A 20,737-nucleotide genomic window follows, 5' to 3' on the forward strand; every position below is an offset into this window, starting at 1 on the left:
GTCCTCCATTACATGAATATATATGTCATATTACATTAAAATGTCAGCGGAAACGTAGATAGTAGCAACTAGATCCTCACACAATAATGTGGCCAATTCTCAACATAGACACAAAATATATTTTTCACAATGTGACATATTCATAAGTCATAAAGTAGACCGAAAACATATTTTTTTTACAATGTGATCAATTTAGCACAAGCTAGAACACAAACACAATCATATGAGACCAACCCTAATGACAACTCATAACACGCGCCTTGAGTGCAGCATCTGCCGCTGATCATGGTGTCATCACGTTTATCTTCTTTGAACGGTTCACCAAAATAATATTGTCACTGCTCCGACATTTCGGTAACACTGTCCAAGATACTCTTACCATTTTCCACGAAGATGCAGTTCCATGTATTTACCTCATTTAAATTATTACGGTCACCAACCTCTGCATAAATATATCTTGAGTAGTAATGTTATATTGTGATCCAAATTCATACTAAAGGGAGGCTAACTTCTGACGAGGGAGCGAGGCCCATCGCCACCGCCTATATATACCTCTTGTAAGGCACCGGCTAGGGTTAATCAGATTATAAGATAACTCATGGCGTTTCTAAACACCTCCCGATATAGTGTAGTTTTGCTGGCTGTCGCCTGTGGTTTTTTTCCTCTGTGTTGGAGGGGTTTTCCACGTTCAAATCTTGTGTCTCCGCTGCGTTTTGTTTCTCGTTCTTTGTTATTTGCTTGTCATGTTTATAACAAGTAAGAAAAGGGTCAAAGAAGATACTTCATAACATAACTATAGTTTTAGATGTTAAGAAAAATCACCTAAGATAGGACTAGGAGACTACAAGAAGCCTCTCTCCCAAATATGATTTTGAGGAAAGAACATATTCTCACTTTCTATGAAATGTAACGAAACATATACTATTATTTCACGCGAACTTCCAAGTTAGCTATACAAAACCATAACGAGGATAAGTAATGGGTGGAAAGTTTGGTATATTAAAACAATGACATGTTAAAACTAGTAGAAAGTCAACTATGTTAAAAATAGTCGCAAGTCAACAATGCTAAAACAAGTGGCATGCTAACTATAATAAAAAAAAGACAGTGAATGTTAATAATAGCAAACAAGTCAACAATATTAAAAGTAGTGAGGAGTTAACTATGTTAAAACTGTGACACGTCAACCATGGCAAAACTAGTGTCAAGCTAAATATAGTAAACAAGTTAGCTATGTTAAAATAGTGGATGTTAACAAGAACACACAAGTTAACTATACTAAAAACGGTTTCAAGTTAAATACTACCTTCGTTTCAAGGAATAAGGCGCACGCGTATTTCAAGACAAACTTTGACTGTAAAAATTAAACAATAAAATCTTGATTATATTATATGTAATTAGTATCATTGGATTCGTATTGAAAAGCACTTTTTAATAATACTAATTTCATACAAATAATCCTTATATTTAAAGTAATTCTTGGTCAAAAAAAAAAAGCTCGTAAAACGAGAACGCCTTATTCCTTAAAATAGAGGTAGTATGCTAAAACAGAGGCAAGTCAACTATGTCATATCCCGTGTATTAATACTTTGGCGAGTCCCACCGAGAGACCCGTGGACAGAGCCGGCTCTAGGATTTGGAGGGCCCTAGGGCAAATTCTATAAATGGGCCCAATTTAAGCTGCGTGCATGCTAGATGGGCTTAAAAAAATTCTTCTACCTTTTCCTATATGCACTATGACAGAAATAATGGGCCCCCATTTTGGTTGGGCCCCGGGCCGTCGCACTTCTTGCCCTGGGCCAGAGCCGGCCCTGCTCGTGGATCTGTTAGTGTGCCATAGATCCATACAAGGGGGTGATGCAAGCAAAGTCGCTTAGAGGAGAGGTGGAGGCAGTGAATGCTAGCCGCGCCGCTCGAAGGACTTGCGGCGTTGTCGGCCGTGAAGCTCGGAGGAAAGGCGCAGTGGCGATGTCGGCCGCGCCACTTAGAGGAGACACAGAGCCACCGTCACACCGTGTCTAGACCGGGGAGAAAGTGGGAGTGTGAAGGTAAGAGTTTGTTGTTCTAGGAGAATGAGCTGTTGGCTATGCAAAGGGAGCTCGTCTTGGTATTAAAAATAATTATCGTGTCAACTCGTCTTATTGAAAATTGAAAAAGAAAAACGGACCTGCTATTGCTATCATCCAATTTAATAATTCCTTCAGGTTATAAGTGTTGGAAATATATGTGTGCATCACGGACGCAGATTTCGTGCTCCCGAGTTCCAGTGCTCCTGGTTAGTTCAAAAAATTCAAAACCATATCTGTGAGTCTTAAAAAAATTGAAAAAAATTATTCGGATGTAGTTCATGAATTATCCCACAAACGTGTAAAATATCAATTCCAAATACTTTGTATTCTGAGCTGTAAAAAAATAACAAAAATGTAGATCTGTAGAAGTATGTTTCAAATCCCCAAACTTTATCAGATTTGTCATTTTTGTGTAGCCCACAATACAAAGAATTTCAAGTCACGATTTTACATGCTTGTGGGATACAACACTAACTATGTGCAGAATTATTTTCAGATTTTTTAAAAACTTGTAAACCATGATTTTAAATTTATTTGAACGACGAGAGCACTGGTGCTCAGGAGCAAATGATACTTTCCGGTGCATCACCCGTTTCGAACAATGAAGTTATGTAGGAGAGTTAGAGGAGGCATGTATTTTGTTTGTGCATACCATTTTGTGAAATTGCTACGTTGCATATATAGTGCACTATCTAGAAGCTTTTTGACACGTTGGTGTGACTTGCTCATGTCCGCTAATTAGACCGACCATAGGCACACCAAGATTTTGGACGGTGTGTCCCACTCACATCTTCATGTCCCATTGATTAAAGTTGGATTGATCTCACGTGTTTCTCGCCAAATCACTCCTATTAACAAACCATAGCTACACACAACTAGTATAAAGTGCGCCTTTATGGTTGGAAAACAGGCGCAAATCAGTAGGAGCGATACAGGCATCACATGAACAGTGCATGCCCGAAGCAGCACAAAATCGATATCATGTCATGCACCAAAAGCAAAGAAAGGAAGAAAAGGAAGGTTTCACGAAATAAAAATTTAAATCAATATATCAATATGTTAAATAAGAGGAGCGGTATACACTGCCGTGTCTACCTCAGATGACCGTCTGATCAAAGGGAATTGCTTCATATTTGCTCCCAGTAGTGTTCAGAAGCAGAGACATGATTCTTTACCTGAATAGTGAAACGAGATAAATGCATGATGTAACATGCAGTAGGCGTGTAAGTGGTGTCCGTTGTGCACCAGGTCTTTCTGGTTCTCACTCACGCGTGCCGTTCTCACCCCTCTATATATATCGGCTCACCCCTCTGGTAGCCTTCGCTTCTCCTTCGCCCCCTTCTTCCATCTCCTCCTCCTCCTCTACATCTCCTCACACAGACTTCACCAGGTTGTTCCTCCATTCTCAACTACCCAACAAGGCTTACAAAATATATATCACAGCCTTTTCCTGCAGAAGATTTTCGCTATCTCGCTGCTTATTTGATCGCAGTCAAGCGCTGAATCTTTCATGTTTGTTTCTTGCAGAGAAGGGAGGAAGCAGAAGGAGCAGGGCAGGAGATGGCAGGGTGCGGTGAAGCCAAGTCGTCGGTTTCTATGGAGGACGAGGTAAATTTTCCGTAGCTCCTGTGAGTTGTCTGCCGGCGAAAAAAGTCATGCCTTAGCTTGATCGGTGATTACAGTTTTGAAGTTCTTTCAGCACAATGCCTCCGATGTTTTCGTTAACTTGGTTGCAATGGTTTCTTCCTTGGCCCTTCTGAACTACTGGTATGGAGCTCCTGTAGTTTGTACTAGATAGAGATAGCGGTGGAGTAACACGGTTCTCGAAGCAATGCGTGACTTGGGCATGGGATAAATACAGATATATACATGCAAACCATTGATACATGAAGAAGAAACTTGCTAGCAAGTTACTGCTAAATTAATCCAGCTTGGAAAACGAGGTTCGCATAGGAAGCTGTTCTTAGAAATATCATGTGGATTGTAACCGTACACCCTGCCTCTCAACATAGGAAATGCAGGATGATAAAAACTCCACAACTTGTGTCTATTTCCCCATATCGTGTGAAGTGTTGCATAGAGCCATGGGGCCAATTGAGGAGCTCTTAGCTTGTAGTGTTTGCCTTGCCTATGTCATCTCTCCTTTTCGGTCTGATGGAAAGGAATCTCGCCTGTAGGCAGTAGTGCAAAACACTAAATCGATTAACTTGTGAGAGAAAAAGCGAAACCGGCAGTTTCCTGATACTAAAATGTTAGTATTTCGGTTCATCTTAATTGCAAATTTAGCACACACACTGAAGGCTGAATCCACTTTCAACCTGCAAACCGCAGCTTTAGCCATTCAAAGGAAGCTGCTACTACTACTACTGAACACAACCTAACGTTCGTGCTCCCTAATGAAGACGAACTTATCCTCAACAGCTACTTAACTAGCAAACCTGCAACGTCCTAATCTATTTAAAGACTCCGCGGTGTAGGTCTAGTTGCCGCCGGTACAAGCATAGGTTACGTGCAACCATTGCAGATTGCTCTAGCTGACAGACACCACACACACCAAACACCATTTAATTTACCGAAAGGAGCTAATGAAGGATCGGTGGAAAGCAAGCTAAACTTTACGCAACCTGCTGTGCTTATATGTGTCTTGTACTACTGTCCAAATGTCCACATATGAACGTATGATGGCTGACGAGGTAGAGCGCTTGTCTTGTACACACCGCTGTCTCACACTTTCACTGACGGCCATGCTGTCCAAAGAATCTCCCCGCCTGACCTGCATCAGCTCTGCAGCTGCATGAGCTACGACGTCGACGATCGATCGATGAGGACGCCAAGTCGACACGGTAGGCAACGAGCAGTGTCGTTTTCGTGGCCTTTGGTTAGGGGATCGATCGCCATCGCTAGATCGCTCACATGCGGTTAGCGCGTTCCGGTGGATCATAAGCAACCACGTCGTGCCCCGGTGATCACGTCGTCTCCCCCGTGGGCGCAAACGTGGTTCGCCAACGCCGCCGCTTTCGGCCGTGTGTCACGTTCGGTTCGGCGGCGTGGATCATGCCGTGCACGCCGTCGTGTCGGTCCGCCGGATAATTGTCTGCGTCTGCGTATGCAAGGGCCGGCAGGCCTTGTCCTGGACCCTCAACGGACGGATAAGCATGCATCTTTTGTTCCACCTAAGCAAGTTGTGAGTGTGTTGCAGTCTGATATTTTGTTAGCTACCTTTTCGTGCTCGAGATTAGGGTTGCAAGCGGTATCCCGTAATAGTTTGTGAGAGCATTATCCAGTTTAAGCTAGACTAATTTAGCGAGATACTCGCCGCCTCTCCCTCTTGAGAACTCTAATTTCGATGGCGCGCGTTGAGGATTTGCTAGATCGATTTGTGTTCCTGATTTTGGACATTTTCTTGAGGCCTCTGGTATTCTAATGATGTGTGTAGTGTAGGTGAGGTCTGGGTATGAGGCCCTGACAATATCACCCTCTTCATCGAGACGGCTTCGGTTTAATCTTTATATTTTTCTTATAAAACTGTGTTGACTGATTTTAATTAAAAAAAACTATGTGCATCATTTTTTTTGCAGGTAGCTATGTGCATCATTTTATTGCAGAGGCTAGGGTTTACCATCCATTTCGAAAAGAAAAAAATGTAAAAAAAGTTAAAGTACCTGGCCTGTTTTGATTAGAATGCGGGACAGACCGCTTCCCTACTCGAGATCGGCAGTCCATGCTGGGATATTTTTCTGATCGAGTTTCGTGGTTAATTCGCAGGCCTATGTCGAGAAGAAGTTCGGAGGTATCACGCCCAAGAAGCCTCTGATATCCAAGGTACCACTGTTCTAGAGATCGGGACCTCCTAACCGTTTCTTGCTCACAGAAATAGGCACTTGGAAGTTGAAATGTCTCTGAAAGAACATCTGGCCGTTTCCTTGATTTGGTTGCATTTCCTCTTTGTGCTATTGCAGGACCATGAGCGGGCCTACTTCGATTCAGCAGACTGGGTCCTCGGCAAGGTCAGACAACAGAAGAAATCCTCAGTCATTTATTCAGCCATGACATGTCTTCGCAACTGCCTCTAACAATGTTTTTTCATCGATATCCTGGCATGCTCTTCAGCAAGCTGCAAACAGCAGCTCAAGGCCTGCAGTCGAGTCTCTCAAGCCCAAGCTTAAGGTCAGTACAAATCTTAGGGTCAGCTAAACGATATTGTCACTTCTAGCAGAAACTTATACTGCTTTTTTGCTTCGTTTCTTCAGAGGACGCCGCACCACCAGCTTCCCCCTCGCAAGCCCGCCTGCGCATCTGGCTGAGACGCAAGGTATCAACAAGCCGAAAACTCGCAGGCTTTTGTTGTCTGGTCGCAGATTTACATGACAGTTCTTCCGTTTTGTCGTTGTACGTAGGGACTACGTTGCAGCAGCAGCAGCAGGTGAAAAGCTCCAAGGGAGGGGACAAGAGAGATCAGATTAGTGTTACGCTCCTCCTAAATTTGTAGGAAACAAGTCAGACAACTCTGCATGCAAATTGGCTTCTTGGCACTCGCTGCATGAGTGCCTGTATGTCTGTCAGAAGTGGTCGATTATCCTTATCATGTGTAAGAATAAATAGTGGAATTAAAGGGCTCGCTTTAAACCTTAGAGTAGGTAACCCATTCGATGTCTTTATTTCTATTTCTACTAGCACATATACTCGTGTGCGTTGCTACAGTTCCGAAGCCGGCCACCACTTCCGCCTATATCATCGACTATTTGCCCTCCATATTCCACAAGTGCATAGTTCGGCTCATATTCCTACTCGCCGGCCTACGGCTCCGCCTCCTCTTGCTCAACGACGCTGCCCACCCTCTATCTTCAATCTGCTCTGAGTTGCCACCATTCCCTCCCATTCACAACCGTGCTTCCCTGGATCAGGGCCGATGTCCTTCACCCTGTGTCATCTAGCTTTGGTGCCTTCGGCGGCCATCACCCTAGGTCACTAAACTAGCTTGGTTCCTACGAGGCCTCTCGCTTCATCGTCGAGCTCCTCACATCCATTGCTCTCCTCCGGCTTGATCCGTTGTTCAAAAGGGACGGCACGCCGCATAGCATTTTTGCGAGCGAAGTAGGAGGCGAGATGAAGAGCAGCCGCGGTCCGTCCATGCACATTTAGTTTTCTTCATGCTTCTTTGGATGGATGCCAAATTTATATTTCGGTTTTAACTGAAAAACGGAGAAGAATTTAGCATCGATAGCACGTGTCATTTTTATGGACATGGCAGAACATTGTGACTTAGTATTTTTTTTTTGAGTCAACACCAACTCATTTATTCAACAGTTGGAACAATGTTTACAGGGAAATTTAGCCCCTCGGGGAGAGTACAAAGCCAAACATGGCGACCAACAGGTAAGGTAGTAGCCATTCGGGCTAGATGGTGAGCTTCACCATTAGATTGACGACTTTCATGGCCGAAGCACGTCCAGCCGTGGCTGCTGGCACTGCTTGCCGTCTCGCGGAGAATGTGGCTGAACTGCCCCAGGTTTTCCCCCTGTAGACCCTACACAACTTCCAAACAATCGGTGGCAATCATAACCGGTCTGATGTTCAGGTCCAACCGCGACATTGCTTCGAGGCAACCAGGGTGAGTGACGCCGTAAAAAACAACCGCCGAATCCCCCAGGAACACACCATCCTGGCGCGACATTGCTTCGAGGCAACCAGGGTGAGTGACGCCGTAAAAAACAACCGCCGAATCCCCCAGGAACACACCATCCTGGGTGCGGCAAATAGCTCCAACCGCACCCTGTCGCAGCGTCCTCGCAATAGCCCTGTCCACGTTCAGTTTACACATACCCGCCGGCGGCAGGAGCCAGCGCCGAACTTGCCCAGCCGAGCTTCCACCCTTCACTTCCTTCTTCGGTGCCGTAGAGATCTCCAAGTCTCGGAGAAACCTGGTTATGAACGCATGTGTGGCCCCCGGACTCTGTTGTATGTCCTCATGGATTAGCTTCCTTCTAGCATGCCATATGGACCAGAGAGTTACAATCATCGTCGTAAGATCCGCATGATCCATCACCTCGAACATGGAGAAGAGCCATTGTCGCGCTGATGGTTCCGTGGTCAAACTAATATGCTCCACTATGATTGGGATGGAGAGAGCCCATATACACCTCGACATGGTGCACTCAATGAGGGAGTGCCTCCATGAATCTTCCATGCCACACACTGAGCACGTCGGGGATGGAAGCAAGGGAGCGAGGTGGGACTAAAACCTGAGGGTCAATTATTTCCAAAATCAATCCTGGTACATTGCACAAGAGGCCCAAGCTTCTGGGCCGGTACACGTGAACTAGGATTAGCCAATCCATCTGGTTTTTCCTCCTTGCGAGAAGAACGTGATCCGCACACATATTTGGGAGCCTTTGGTAGGCTGGGCCGATTTTTTGCATGACTACCACGGTAGGAAGAACGCACTACAGAAGTGCAGGTTGTTTGGATGCCTGGAAAAAGTGTTTCATCTATGTTCAACCACATCACATGTGTTTGGTTACCATTTTGGACACCTAGGTTATTCTTCTCCTCACCACATTCAAATATGGTGACCTTACCATCACATAACGGCACACAACAACACAAAGATGATCATAAGCACATCACACAATTATATACACATGGAACATAATACTTAGTACCTAATCCAAGCGTCAGAGTGGTAAGACGCCTACTTAAACCTAGGGGAAGGCTACCTGATAGGACAAAGGTGACCGATCTTTCGATGAGACGAGGATAAATCGATTTGTTGGTGGAGTTCATGCTTGACGATCCAACTACACGTGCAAAACTCGTGCGCCAATGCAATTGCTAGGCCAATCTCCGGGAGTTACTGGTCTTGCGGATGCACGATCATCCTGACCAAAAGGTCTTAATTCCTACCTGAAATCGAGAACAAGTAAGAAATAATAATGCAATCGGAATATTGCGGATAAAGATGAAAGATTTATTGAAATAGGTGGGATTCCGAATAGTCGGTCTTATTCTAGGCGTTGGCCTCAAAAGAAGTACACGAAGTTGCAGCAATTGGCTAACTTTTAATCTAATCAAAATCCCCCTCTAAACTTGACAGCTATGGGGGTATTTAAAGGAGGAAAAGGATGGGTTTCACCCAGCCATACGTATGGTGGCCAAACGAAGTCTTTCCCCCTCCAATACGGACTCTAAACGGTTGATGACTTAATTCCTGCAAAAATAGCATGGGCCTGGCCCAAAACTAAAGGTGACGCAACACCATATTATGTTATGGATGAAATTATGAAGTATAATCTTGTGTATTTCGTCCAAGTGTCAATCTTCATTATGGTGGCTTCAAAGTTATGAAATATCCACTTGTGGCGTGCTCTTCAATCCTCACATGCTTGGTGCCACCTCCATGCACGATCATGCCCTAATGCGTGTCCCTCTTGTCGATGCGAGGTCCATCATTCCTAAGAGTAACAAACACATCTGATTTAGGAAGCATCATATTCTCATGTATGTGAGAAATAGTTCCAAGAAACGAGAGTACCTGATAGTTAAGTTGTTTGGCACGAGCTCGAGTGATTGGTCCTTGTATTTGTGGGGCTGTAGGTACAACGGTTATATCAATAGATGGGATGTCCTTATCATGCTCCCCTTCTTGAATTGAAGTCGTCCTCGACGCAATCTCATCTTCTTCACCAAAGTAAGGCTTCAAATCTGCAATGTTGAGATTCTCCGCGTCCCTCCTGGTGGTGCTGGCTCCGGCTGCGGTGGCTTCCACCGCTATCTTGGCAGCTGCCTCCGTCGTATCGGGAGTGCTTGCCCTCAGCTTTGCGATCATCGTTCCGGATTCTCCTGGCCTCGACGTTGTCGCGGATGTTCATTCCACCAGGCCCATGGGGTCTGACGTTTTCGGATGGACTACGTGGGCGGGGGCGCGGTGGCGCGTAGCGGTGCTTTGGCGGCGAGGCGTTATGGTACTTGTCCTTGTCCTTGTCAGTGAACATTGGATCCTTCTCCTTAGCTTTGTCCTTAGGAGTATCCGAAGATATGGGGATTGGATTTGGGTTTGGGTGTTTGTTGGTCTTTCTCCGGTGCTCCGTTGAGCAGGTGCGAGATTGGTCGTCGCGGTGCCCCTGTTGTTTTCCGGCAGCCTGATTTTGCGCTGTGGACACACATGCCTCTGGGTTGGAAGCTAGTCTACGCGAAGTATCCGCCTTTCTCTGCTGCTTCATGGCAGTGCCAACGATTTCCCTGAGGTACTCAAGGTCGACCTTATCGTCGCCGTTGGCCAGGAGCTTTGCCACCTTTTCCATGTTAACTTTTGGAGTTGCTTGCAGTGAGCTGCGCCGTCGAAGTTGATGTTGCGAGGGGGAATAGCATCTCTCCGCCCCGTCCTCTTTTGCTTCGTTTCCTCCTGGGTCTGCTTGATGTGCGTTGCCCATTGTTCCGCGAGCTCTGCCGCTTTCTCATAGGCTTCCTCCGCCTTCTGCTTGTGCTCACGGGCTTTCTCGTACTTTTTTGCCGTGTCTACCTTGTCCTTTAGGATGGCTGCGTTGACCTTGACCAAGTTCTGAGCTTCTGCCAGGAGTTCTTTTCGTCTTGCTTCAAAGGCTTTCGGATACGCCGCCACCTCCGGGGTGATCGGATTGGTTATGATTTCTTTTTTTGCTTGATGTTCTCTTCGTTCTCGCCTGCTATCAGCTGTTGTCCCCTCCTGGAAGTTCAGGCTCTGGCCAGGAGGTTGATCCGTCCTACGGGTACGGACCCGTGGCGGAGCATCCGGAAGCTCTAGATCCGGGATTCCTGCTTGAGGCGGAGTCTTCTCTGAATCGTCATGTTCCTCCTCATCTAGGCATTCATCTTCTCTAAACAAGAGTAGAAATGCAGTAAGAATAATTTCAGCACAAACCGTAGCATCAGAAGCACTAAAATGTTGAACATTAGATTCTGGCCCATTCAATTCTGCAGGGACATGTGGAACTTTCTGCACATGGGATTTGTTGTAGCGTCTGTTCAATAGAATGAAGGTAGGATATTCTATTTCATGTAAGTATCCAGCTTTTCTTTTCTTCTGACAGAAGAAGAGTTTAGTTGTTTTATGCCAATGAGATAGGTAACTATACTCTGGATATATAGACTAACCCCGTGGATACACAAGATGCAATGTCTAGTCTCATGAAGCTTGTCGTACATTTGTGCATCCAGTGCATTTACAGACATCCTGAAAAATAACATATTTGTAGCATCAACTGAGTATATACAAATAAAAGAATTAACCATGTTAGGCTGAAGAACTTAAAACACGGTTTCTCTTTGGACCTTTCCTGAACGTCTGCACATGATATTTTGTGTATTATCAGCCATTATTTAGTTCCAGTGAAAAGAGTACAGATCTCAAATCTCTGAAAAATGGAACAGAGTCAAAAGAACAGAATGAAGGAGCAAGAACCAAAATCAATAATTCGATTGTGCATATCCTAAATATATGAATTGAATCAATATGCCTAGAATACACATGTAGTTTTGGCATATCAGCAAACACACGAGCTGCAATATTCAAACTTACTGCTGATCATGGATGCAATAGTCAAACCTACTACCGATCAGGGAGAGCCACCTCTGTCCCTGGTGCGGCTAACCACAGGCAGCGGCGGCACTCCTCGCCCAGTGTGCGGTTGAGGTCCCTCTACGGTTGCCCACGCATCAGGCTTGACGGCCGAGACCATGCTTCCTCCTCGGCCAAGAGGCCGGCCGTGGTTGCTGTGGCCGCGCCACAGGATGGAGGGGACACGCGAGGCAGGAGAGGAGGGCCCTCCGGTGGAGATCAAGGCAGGAGTGCGAAAGCGCTGCTGTTGAATTCAGTGTAAGAGAAGGAGGGCACAAACAGCCGGCTGATTTCAAAGCAGAGATGGGAGCGCTCCACTGGTGACCGAGTTGAGAGGGCACCGCCCGTCCGGGACGGAGGCAGGGTTTGGGGAGGAAGGAAGGGGCGGCCGGGCGGGCTACGTTCCTTGATTGAAGCCGTTATCAGGCGGGACGCCCCTCCCAGTTGGTGCGTCCTCGCAACTTAAGCCCCTTTTTTTGGTCTACCTCCCTTCTAAGCCCACAGTTCTGTCTAATTGTAGAACGGGGGGATAGAAGAGAGTCCGACAAAGAAAGGGGCTTAAGTTGCCAGGGCGCACGAACTGGTGGCGACGCTTGGAGACTACCTCGCCGTTGCGCGTCGTGGTCGACCTCGCCGTTCGCCTCCCCAGGTTCGGCGTCCGGTGGGGCGGGGGCGCTGCCAGCCGCAGGTGGTTCGGGCTCCGCCGGCGCGGCGCGGGTCCTCGACCCCGTCGCCCGGGGCGGCGCTGCCCTCTCTCACCTCGCCGTCGGCGGCGGCCTTGGGCGGACCCAGCTTGCTGGGCGGAGCGCCGGTGGTCGGGAACGGGGCGGCGCAGGTGACCCCGCGGCAATCGCCGCTGCCACCACCCCGGGTCGCGTCGGGACCGACGGGTGTCCCTTCCCGTCGGGCTGGGCCGTCGTGGCATGGGCCGTCTGGGCCTTCTGGGCCGTTGCCGGCCTGGAGGCGCCTAAATGCTCGCGAGGTTGGGCCTGCTGGGCCCGTCGGGCCCGCTCGGCCCTCTCACTTGCCACGCTGGCTCTGGGTCCGTCGGGGCGAACGAGACCTAACCCTAGCCAGCGCAGCGCGTCCCGACCAGGTCCGCCGCCATGCCGCCAGCGCCCGTTCCATTCGTTTCCACTCCCCCCCCCCCCGCCGCCACTCACGACTTCGTTCGTCGACATGGTGCTCAAGCGGCCACGCGCCTCCTCCCCCAGCCGCTCGCCGCCGGAACAGCACCACCGGCGGGTGCGGGTCGCCTCCCCACAGCCTCCTCCGCAGGCCCCGTACCGACCCCCGGCCCGCCGTTCCCCGTCGCGCCGCGGCCCCTCCCCGCGTCGCTCGTCCCCGCCTCGCCGCGGTACCTCCCCGCGCCGCTCCTCCCCGCGCCGCTCCTCCCCGCGCCGGCAGGCTGAACGGCCGCCTGCCTCGGTTTCGGCCAGGGGCAGTGGCCGGGACGAACCGCGCGGACCCCTGGGTCGCGGAGAAGACCAGGGGCTGCACGCCCCGCGCCGGAGGTCGCCGGCTCATCGCGCGCCTTCTCCCGGGGGCGCACGCAGGGAGGCTGCGCTGCGGGAGGAATTGGCGTCGCGCGGCCAGTACTCCTCTCGGGACAGATACGAGGTGCCGTGGCATGCCGAGCGGGGTCGTTCAACGCCCAGCGACCGCCGTTCGCCGCTGCGCCGCGAGGAGCAGTCGCCCCATGCCGCTGCCCCTACCGCGGCGAAGAAGAAGAGGAATCCGAAGAAGAAGAGAGCCGGCACAGGTGGTGCTACGGGTGGTGCTGTGGGTGGGAGCCAGGTTGGGCACCCGCCTATGGCACCTCCGCGGGGATAGGCTTTCGACGGCCGTGCCGACACCCAGTTGGCGGTGTCGGCTCCGCCGGAGAAATCCCCCACCTCCAACATTTGCTTCAACTGTGGCGAGATGGGACACTTCCGGTCAGACTGCACGGCGCCGGAGCAGTGCCTCTTCTGCGGTGACCCTGCCCACCTAGACGCGGCATGCAAGGAGCGCTTCAACAGCAGAAGAAGGAGGGAGGTCATCGAGTACCTGGGACATGGGATCGATGGAGGCTTCTACTACATTGACCTGGGGGGTGGGGAGCTCAGTACCCCTCAACACCTTGCAGTGATCACCGTTCTCCCAGAGCAGGACCCCTCGTTGCAGATTGAGGTGACAGTCAACACGATCCGAGCCGAGCTCGCTCAGTTGGAGTCGACTTGGGTGTGGAACGTGAGAGAGATCTCGCCTACTGAGTTTGCAGTGGAGTTTCCCTCGGCTAAGCTCCTTTGCGCCCTATCTTGGAGCAACTCGACCATCCTTCCGGCCAACAACATCAACGTCTCCGTCAAGCCGTCTTGTGTGGATCCCGATACTGTGGCTACTTTGTCTGAGGTTTGGGTCCGGGTCCACGGCATTCCCGAGGAGGCTAGGAGTGACCATATCATTGAGCTCATTGCCCAGATCATTGGCAAGCTTGTCACCGTGGACCCCCTCTCTTTCCCAGGCGCCGGGCCGGTGCGCATGCTGACCCTCTGCCCAGACCCCTCGAAGCTCGCCTGCACTCTCCCACACGTCTTCTTTGGGAAGGGTGGCCGGGCCCTGACAGTTGAGGTGGAGGGAGACCAAGGCTGGCTCCAGGACAGTAGGGCCAGGGGTCGCAAGGCCCAGGGGCGAGGTGGGAGTAGAGCCCGGGGAGCGCGTGTAGCAGACCAGCCCTGGCGACCTCGGTGACTGCGGGGGGCACACGTCCAACCCCACGCTCGTAGATGACGCCTCCTGGGGGAAGTTGGACCCGTACTCCAAGATGGATCTTACATTAAACTGATCGTATATTTATTTAGCCAATCCAGCTATTCTAGTTTTGTAACATACATTTGTAGAATATTTTATTTGAGTGATGGTATTTTAATTTCGATGTGCAGGACAATGAAGAATATGAAATATTTGAGGAAAATGAGTTCGACATGAACGATGATATGACTGAGAGTGAACCGTCCCAACTCCATGAAGGGCCAGCTGAGAAGGAGGTGTCAGACGCTGCAACTCCTGATTCCAGAAGAGTGACAACTAGAAGAGGCAAAAAGAAGAAGGCTGGTGCATTGTCTCCCAATGCCACTGTTACGAAGAGAGGGAGGGCAAAACGTGCACAGTGCTGGCAGCATTATAGTGTGGTGAAAGCAATATCAAAGAGAGACAGGAAGAAGGTTGAGAAGGCCAAGTGCAAATATTGCGGGAGACTGTTTGCTTATACTCCAGGGGGACAAACTTCTAGTCTGAATAGGCATTTGTTGAAGTGTAAGCCATATATCAGTACACAGGGAAGGTTGCTATCTCAAGGTATGCTCCACTATGATCCAGAGAAACCAGGCTCATCTCTTACCGTTGCACCTGTTCAGTATGATCATGAGGCAACCCGTAAGATCATTGCTAAGATGATAATTGTGCATGCTTATTCTTTTCGCATGGTAGAGCACACATGGTTTAATGTGTTGATGAAACATATGAATCCTTCGTATAAGTTCATTGGTAGAAAGACCATACGAACTGAATGCATGAAAGTTTATGAATCTGAAAAGGAACTTCTTAAGATAAAACTCAAAGATGTCGAAAGTATTAGTTTGACATGTGATCTGTGGACATCGAATCAAAATCTTTGCTATATGGCTTTGGTTGCACACTACATTGACACTGATTGGGCCATGCAATGTCGTGTCTTGAACTTCATTGAATTAGATCCACCACACACTGGGAACGTCATAGCTCAAGCAGTGTTTGAATGCATAGTTGATTGGAAGATTGAAGATAAAATCATAAGTATTACTATGGACAATGCTTCCTCGAATGATGTTGCTGCTAGGAATTTAATGGCCAAGTTCGTTGCTAGGAAAACAGAAGGTTTTGTTCCAAGTTATTTTCATGTCAGATGTTGTGCTCACATAGTTAACCTGGTCGTGAATGATGGCCTCCAACCATTGCAGCCATTGGTAAGCAATCTTAGGGAAACAGTTAAGTACATGAAGAAATCTCCTTCCCGCATGTACAAATTTCTTGAAGTCTGTAAGTCTATGAATCTGACCATCGGAGCAGGGTTGTGTCTAGATGTGTCGACAAGGTGGAGTTCTACATATAAAATGTTTGATTGTTGCATACCTTATAGAGCTGCTTTCACTGAATATGGTCAAACTGACTATAATTACAAGTGGGAGCCTTCATATCAGGACTGGACTCTATATAGCAAAATGCAGCCAATCTTGAAGGCATTTGCTGATGTAACTAAGGTACTATCTGGCTCTGTATACCCCACTTCAAATGTGTTCTATCCTTACATAATGTCGGTCAAAATTGCCTTGGTGGAGGCATGTAATTCTGGAGATAGGGATATGAAGAAAATGGCAGAAGCAATGATGGCCAAGTTTGACAAATACTGGGAGGAAAAGAACAATGTTATGGTTATTGCTACTGTTCTTGATCCTAGGTGGAAAATGAGATTTGTTGGATACTGTTTTAAGCAGATGTATGGTGAAATCAAGGGCCTAGAGGAGGAAGAGGATATTAGAAAAGAGTTGTATGAACTATTTTCCACTTATGATGCTGAATATCGCCGCAACAAGGCTGCCAACAGCACTGCCGAGCCATCCTCAAGTACACAATCAAGGACCTCAACAGCCACAGCGCCAAGTGGGTTCAGCTCATTTCTGCGAGAGACAGCTACAGAACCATCAAAATCTGAATTGCTCACCTATCTAGATGAACCAAACCACCCCCCTGATGACACTAATTTCGTGTTACTTGACTGGTGGAAGATGAATTCTCATAGGTTCCCTGTTGTTTCAAAGATGGCGAGAAAATTCTTGACTATCCCTGCAACAAGTGTCTCATCCGAGTCTACGTTTAGTACCGGTGGACGAGTTCTTGATGACTACCGCAGTGCTCTGCGTCCAGCCATGGTGGAGGCATTAGTGTGTGCCTCTAGCTTCATACGAGGATCCAAAAATGACAATAAACCTTTAGTGATAAAGGTATGCAAACTGTTGTTCTCTTTCAGTTTTTTGTATTCTCATACTGTCTAACTTAAAAACCATTGTGACTGAATCTCTTACCAAGTGGTCTTTTGTATTCTCATATTGTAGCAACTAGACGACGACGATGATGTTGAACTGGTACCATTCCCTGACCCAGTGGAGGAAATTTCCTAGAGCATAGAAAGATGTAAGTACTTTTGAATATTTTAATATTCATTAATCTTGCTTTTTGTTTGCACCATCAGTAAGTTGTAAGTAGTATTCCACATTTATATCAATATGACTATATGTCAGAATATGCTTACGGTAGTTGTGTTCCTTCTTTTGCTAATCCTCATATTCCCTTACCAGGAAGGCATCAAGATCTGAAGGCTTCATTATGGAGCACAAGAAGGAATAAATTTTTTTTGGTTGCTGAAGACAAGTTGAGAGGTGCACAAGTAGCTACAGCCTGCAGCTACAGAGTAGACTCCTTTTCAGAAAGTCTTGAATAAGATGACAGTCAAGCATCATGCGTCAAGACCTTTCATTACTTTTTTATTTTTACCTACTAGTACTACTTAAGAACTATGTGATTCTTGTTCTATCGTGGATTTGTGGTGTCATTTTATCTGTTATAGACCGTGGTCTGCTAAGCAACTTCCAAATGTTTAAGTTCAAGTTATATTCTGGGATAATAACGTCTATTGCCGTTTGCCGATATGCATGCTGTGATGCTAATCTTGTTCATGTTTTTTACTGAGCTTCACGAGTTTATAGAGCTAGCTCGAGTTTTAATTGAGTCGAGCCAAGTTGGGGTCTAGAGCTCGTTTAGTTAATGAGTTGAGTCGAGTTGGCTCGTTAATTAACGAGTATTTACGAGTTGAGTCGAGTCGAGTCGAGCTGGCTCGATATCCACCGCCAAGGCGAGGGCCCCGCGGCGTCACCGTCAGTCCACTCAGCCGTCCCGCCACAGCGCTAGGCTCGCTCGTTCCTGCTCCAGGGCCAAGGCGATGGAGCCGACTGTGGCTGCGTTGGCAGAGCGGCGGGCGGCAGCCCGCAACCTCGACTCAGGTACACACCCCACTCCTCGCCCCTCCCCCTCTGTTACCCCATCTCCCCCCTCGGGCTCTCGGTTCTCTGTTCTTGCTACGGCGTCTCTCGACCACCTTGGTCAGGTGGCGTCGGATTGTGGTGTGATTTTCAGGGGTGAACGAGGCCCTCGGGATGAACAGCTGGCGGCGATTCGGGCCAAGGAGGTCTACGATGGCGTGCTCGCAGCCTCTCGTGCTCAGTTGGAGCGCGTGAGGGCGACCACCGCTACCCTGACCGACCCTGTGCAGCTGGCACCTGGGTCTGGTCTGGAGCCTTCCAATGGGTCTATCCCTTTGGATAGCTCTGACGCGGTCCCCCGGGTAGGGGGACCGCGAGGGAGACCTCCTAGACCACCGTCCGGACCCTCGACACGTAGTAGGGCTCGATCGGTTCCCAGTAGGGGAACCCCCCAATCTGTTCCAATTGAGCCCTTCTTCTCACTCATCTGGAACATCATGGGGTTCGAGGCCCCGGGTCGCAAACAACAACTGAAGGAATATATGCGGCGCGAGAACGTGGATATTGTAGGACTCCAAGAGACGATCAAGGAGTCCTTCCTCCTCCACGAGCTGGAGGGTCTTAGCAGACACAAGTTCGCCTGGCATTGGCGTCCTGCTTCGAGTCACTCGGGAGGCATCCTCCTAGGCGTGAAGGAGGATACCTTCGAGGTCGAGGATATGGAGCACGGCGAGTTCTTCGTGAGTATGGCCGTCACCCATAAACGATCTAACCTCAGCTGGGAGGTTATTATTGTTTATGGACCGGCGGACCACTCGCGGTCTCAGACCTTCTTGGCGGAGCTGCGAGATAAGATTGACCGGTGTACCACCCCTGTGGTGGTGGCCGGCGATTTTAACTTGATACGCTCCCCGGAGGACAAGAGCTCGAGTCGCGTGGACATCCCTAGGATGCGGATGTTCAATGACTGCCTTGCGGATCTCGCCCTTAGAGAGATCACTAGAGTGGGGGCTCGGTTCACTTGGAGCAACAACCGCATTGACCCGGTCCGGAGTGTGCTGGACCGGGTCTTTGTGTCAGTTGAATGGGAAATGGAATTCCCATTATGCACCCTCAGGGCGGCGACCAGGATCGGGTCTGACCACTCCCCACTTCTACTGTGCTCGGGGGGCTCTACCCCCCCCCGAGGCTAAACCGCTTCCACTTTGAAAAATTCTGGCTCAATCAGCCAGGGTTTGTGGAGGCGGTTGGCTACAAGTGGGAGCGGGCGGCGGAGTACCCTCCGCGAGTCTTCAACGCAGTTGATGTTTGGCATCACTGCACGAAGCTTGCTCGCCAGTTTATGCGAGGCTGGGGGGCTAACCTCGGGCGGAGGTACGCCAGAAGAAGGACCTACTCCTCCGCCAGATCCAGGAGTTAGATCGCGCCGCAGATGAGGAGGGCTTAGCCGCTGAGGAGTGGCTTCAGCGCTATGCCCTGGAACACTCGCTCATGGAGATCTACCGTGGGGAGGAGGTCTTCTGGCGGCAACGGAGTCGCCAGAATTGGCTCCTCCAGGGGATGCGAACACTGCCTACTTCCATGTGATTGCGAATGGCCGTCGCCGGAAGTGTTCCATCCCTTGTCTTTGGGATGGTGATCTCCTATTGGAGGAGGCCGGGGAGATCACCACCCATATCTATACCTTCTAAAAAGGTCTCTTTGAGGCTGGCCCCAGAACAAGGGTTGCCCTCGCGGTAGACCTATGGCCAGCTAGGGCCTGGGTCGCAGACGATGAGAATGCCGCCCTTACCCTTCTGTTCCTCTCTACGGAGGTCCGGAGTGCGCTTGAGGGCATGAAGGCTAGCTCGGCCCCTGGCCCTGATGGTCTCCCGGTTGTCTTCTTCCAGAAATTCTGGGCGAAACTCCAGGAGACCATCATGCCAATGTTTCAAGAGTTCTCGTTGGAACTCTTGATATGGGGCGTCTGAACTACGGTGTTATTACCTTGATCCCCAAGTTAGTGGGGGCCACGGATATACGCCAGTTCAGGCCAATCACTGTCATCAACGTAATCCAACGGTTGTTCTCCAAGGTGTGCGCGGTGAGGTTGGCTCCGGTGATGGAGCGGATTACGCACCAACACCAGTTTGCCTTCCTTAAGGGCCGCCACATACATGATGGGATTCTTGCACTGCATGAGATTGTGCATGAGGTCAAGAGTCGACAACAGAGGGGTGTCTTCTTAAAACTAGACTTCCAGAAAGCGTACGACCGTTTGGATGGTCCTTCCTCAGACAGGTCCTTCAGAGGAGAGGCGTTGACGACCGGATGATTGGCTGGATTATGCAGACGGTGATGACGGGCAGCACGGCCATTAACATTAATGGGGAAGTGGGTCCCTATTTTAGGCCGGCGTGTGGAGTAAGACAGGGTGACCCCCTCTCCCCTATCCTCTTCAACGCGGCGGTTGACTCCCTGGCCGAGATCCTGGAGAGGGCTAGGATCTCGGGCCATATTACTGGAGTGGTCGGCCACCTGATCCCTGGTGGAGGGGTGACCCACCTCCAGTATGCGGACGATACCATGATCACGTTCGAGGGTTCGGACCTAGATATCCAGAACACCAAGTTCCTACTCCTCTATTTCGAGGCCATGTCGGGCCTCAAAATAAACTTTGACAAAAGTGAGGTAGTGGTCTTGGGGTACCCTCCGGAAACCCAACAGCGGATCGCTGACAACCTCAATTGCAGGTTGGCAACCTTCCCTGTGAACTACCTGGGAGTACCTGTTAGGGATTCTAGGATCCTTATTAGAGACCTCGCCCTTTAGTGGGGCGAGTTAGAGCGAAGGCTGAACCGTGGTGCGGGAGGTTCACCTCCAAGGGTAGCAAGACGGTTCTCATTGATTCGTGTCTGTCTAGTCTCCCCATGTATATCATGGGCTTGTACATCCTTCCGGAAGGGGTACATGCGGCCTTCGATAAAGAGCTCTCCCGCTTCTTTTGGCAGGACAGGACGGGCCGTCAAAAGTACCACATG

At 49.2% G+C, this 20,737-nt stretch overlaps 1 protein-coding gene across 1 annotated transcript; it reads left to right on the forward strand.

Annotated features, from left to right (window-relative positions):
- Positions 1 to 3,373: 3,373 nt before the first annotated feature.
- Positions 3,374 to 6,700, forward strand: LOC124698092. The gene is made up of 7 exons (XM_047230614.1): positions 3,374 to 3,459; positions 3,597 to 3,677; positions 5,835 to 5,891; positions 6,029 to 6,076; positions 6,180 to 6,236; positions 6,320 to 6,381; positions 6,467 to 6,700. Exons 2-6 carry the CDS (start codon positions 3,630 to 3,632, stop codon positions 6,371 to 6,373), a joined length of 264 nt encoding a protein of 87 aa, XP_047086570.1. The 5' UTR covers positions 3,374 to 3,459; positions 3,597 to 3,629; the 3' UTR covers positions 6,374 to 6,381; positions 6,467 to 6,700.
- Positions 6,701 to 20,737: the final 14,037 nt, after the last annotated feature.

The sequence above is a fragment of the Lolium rigidum genome, chromosome 3, assembly GCF_022539505.1.
Source record: "Lolium rigidum isolate FL_2022 chromosome 3, APGP_CSIRO_Lrig_0.1, whole genome shotgun sequence".
Lineage (NCBI taxonomy): Eukaryota > Viridiplantae > Streptophyta > Magnoliopsida > Poales > Poaceae > Lolium > Lolium rigidum.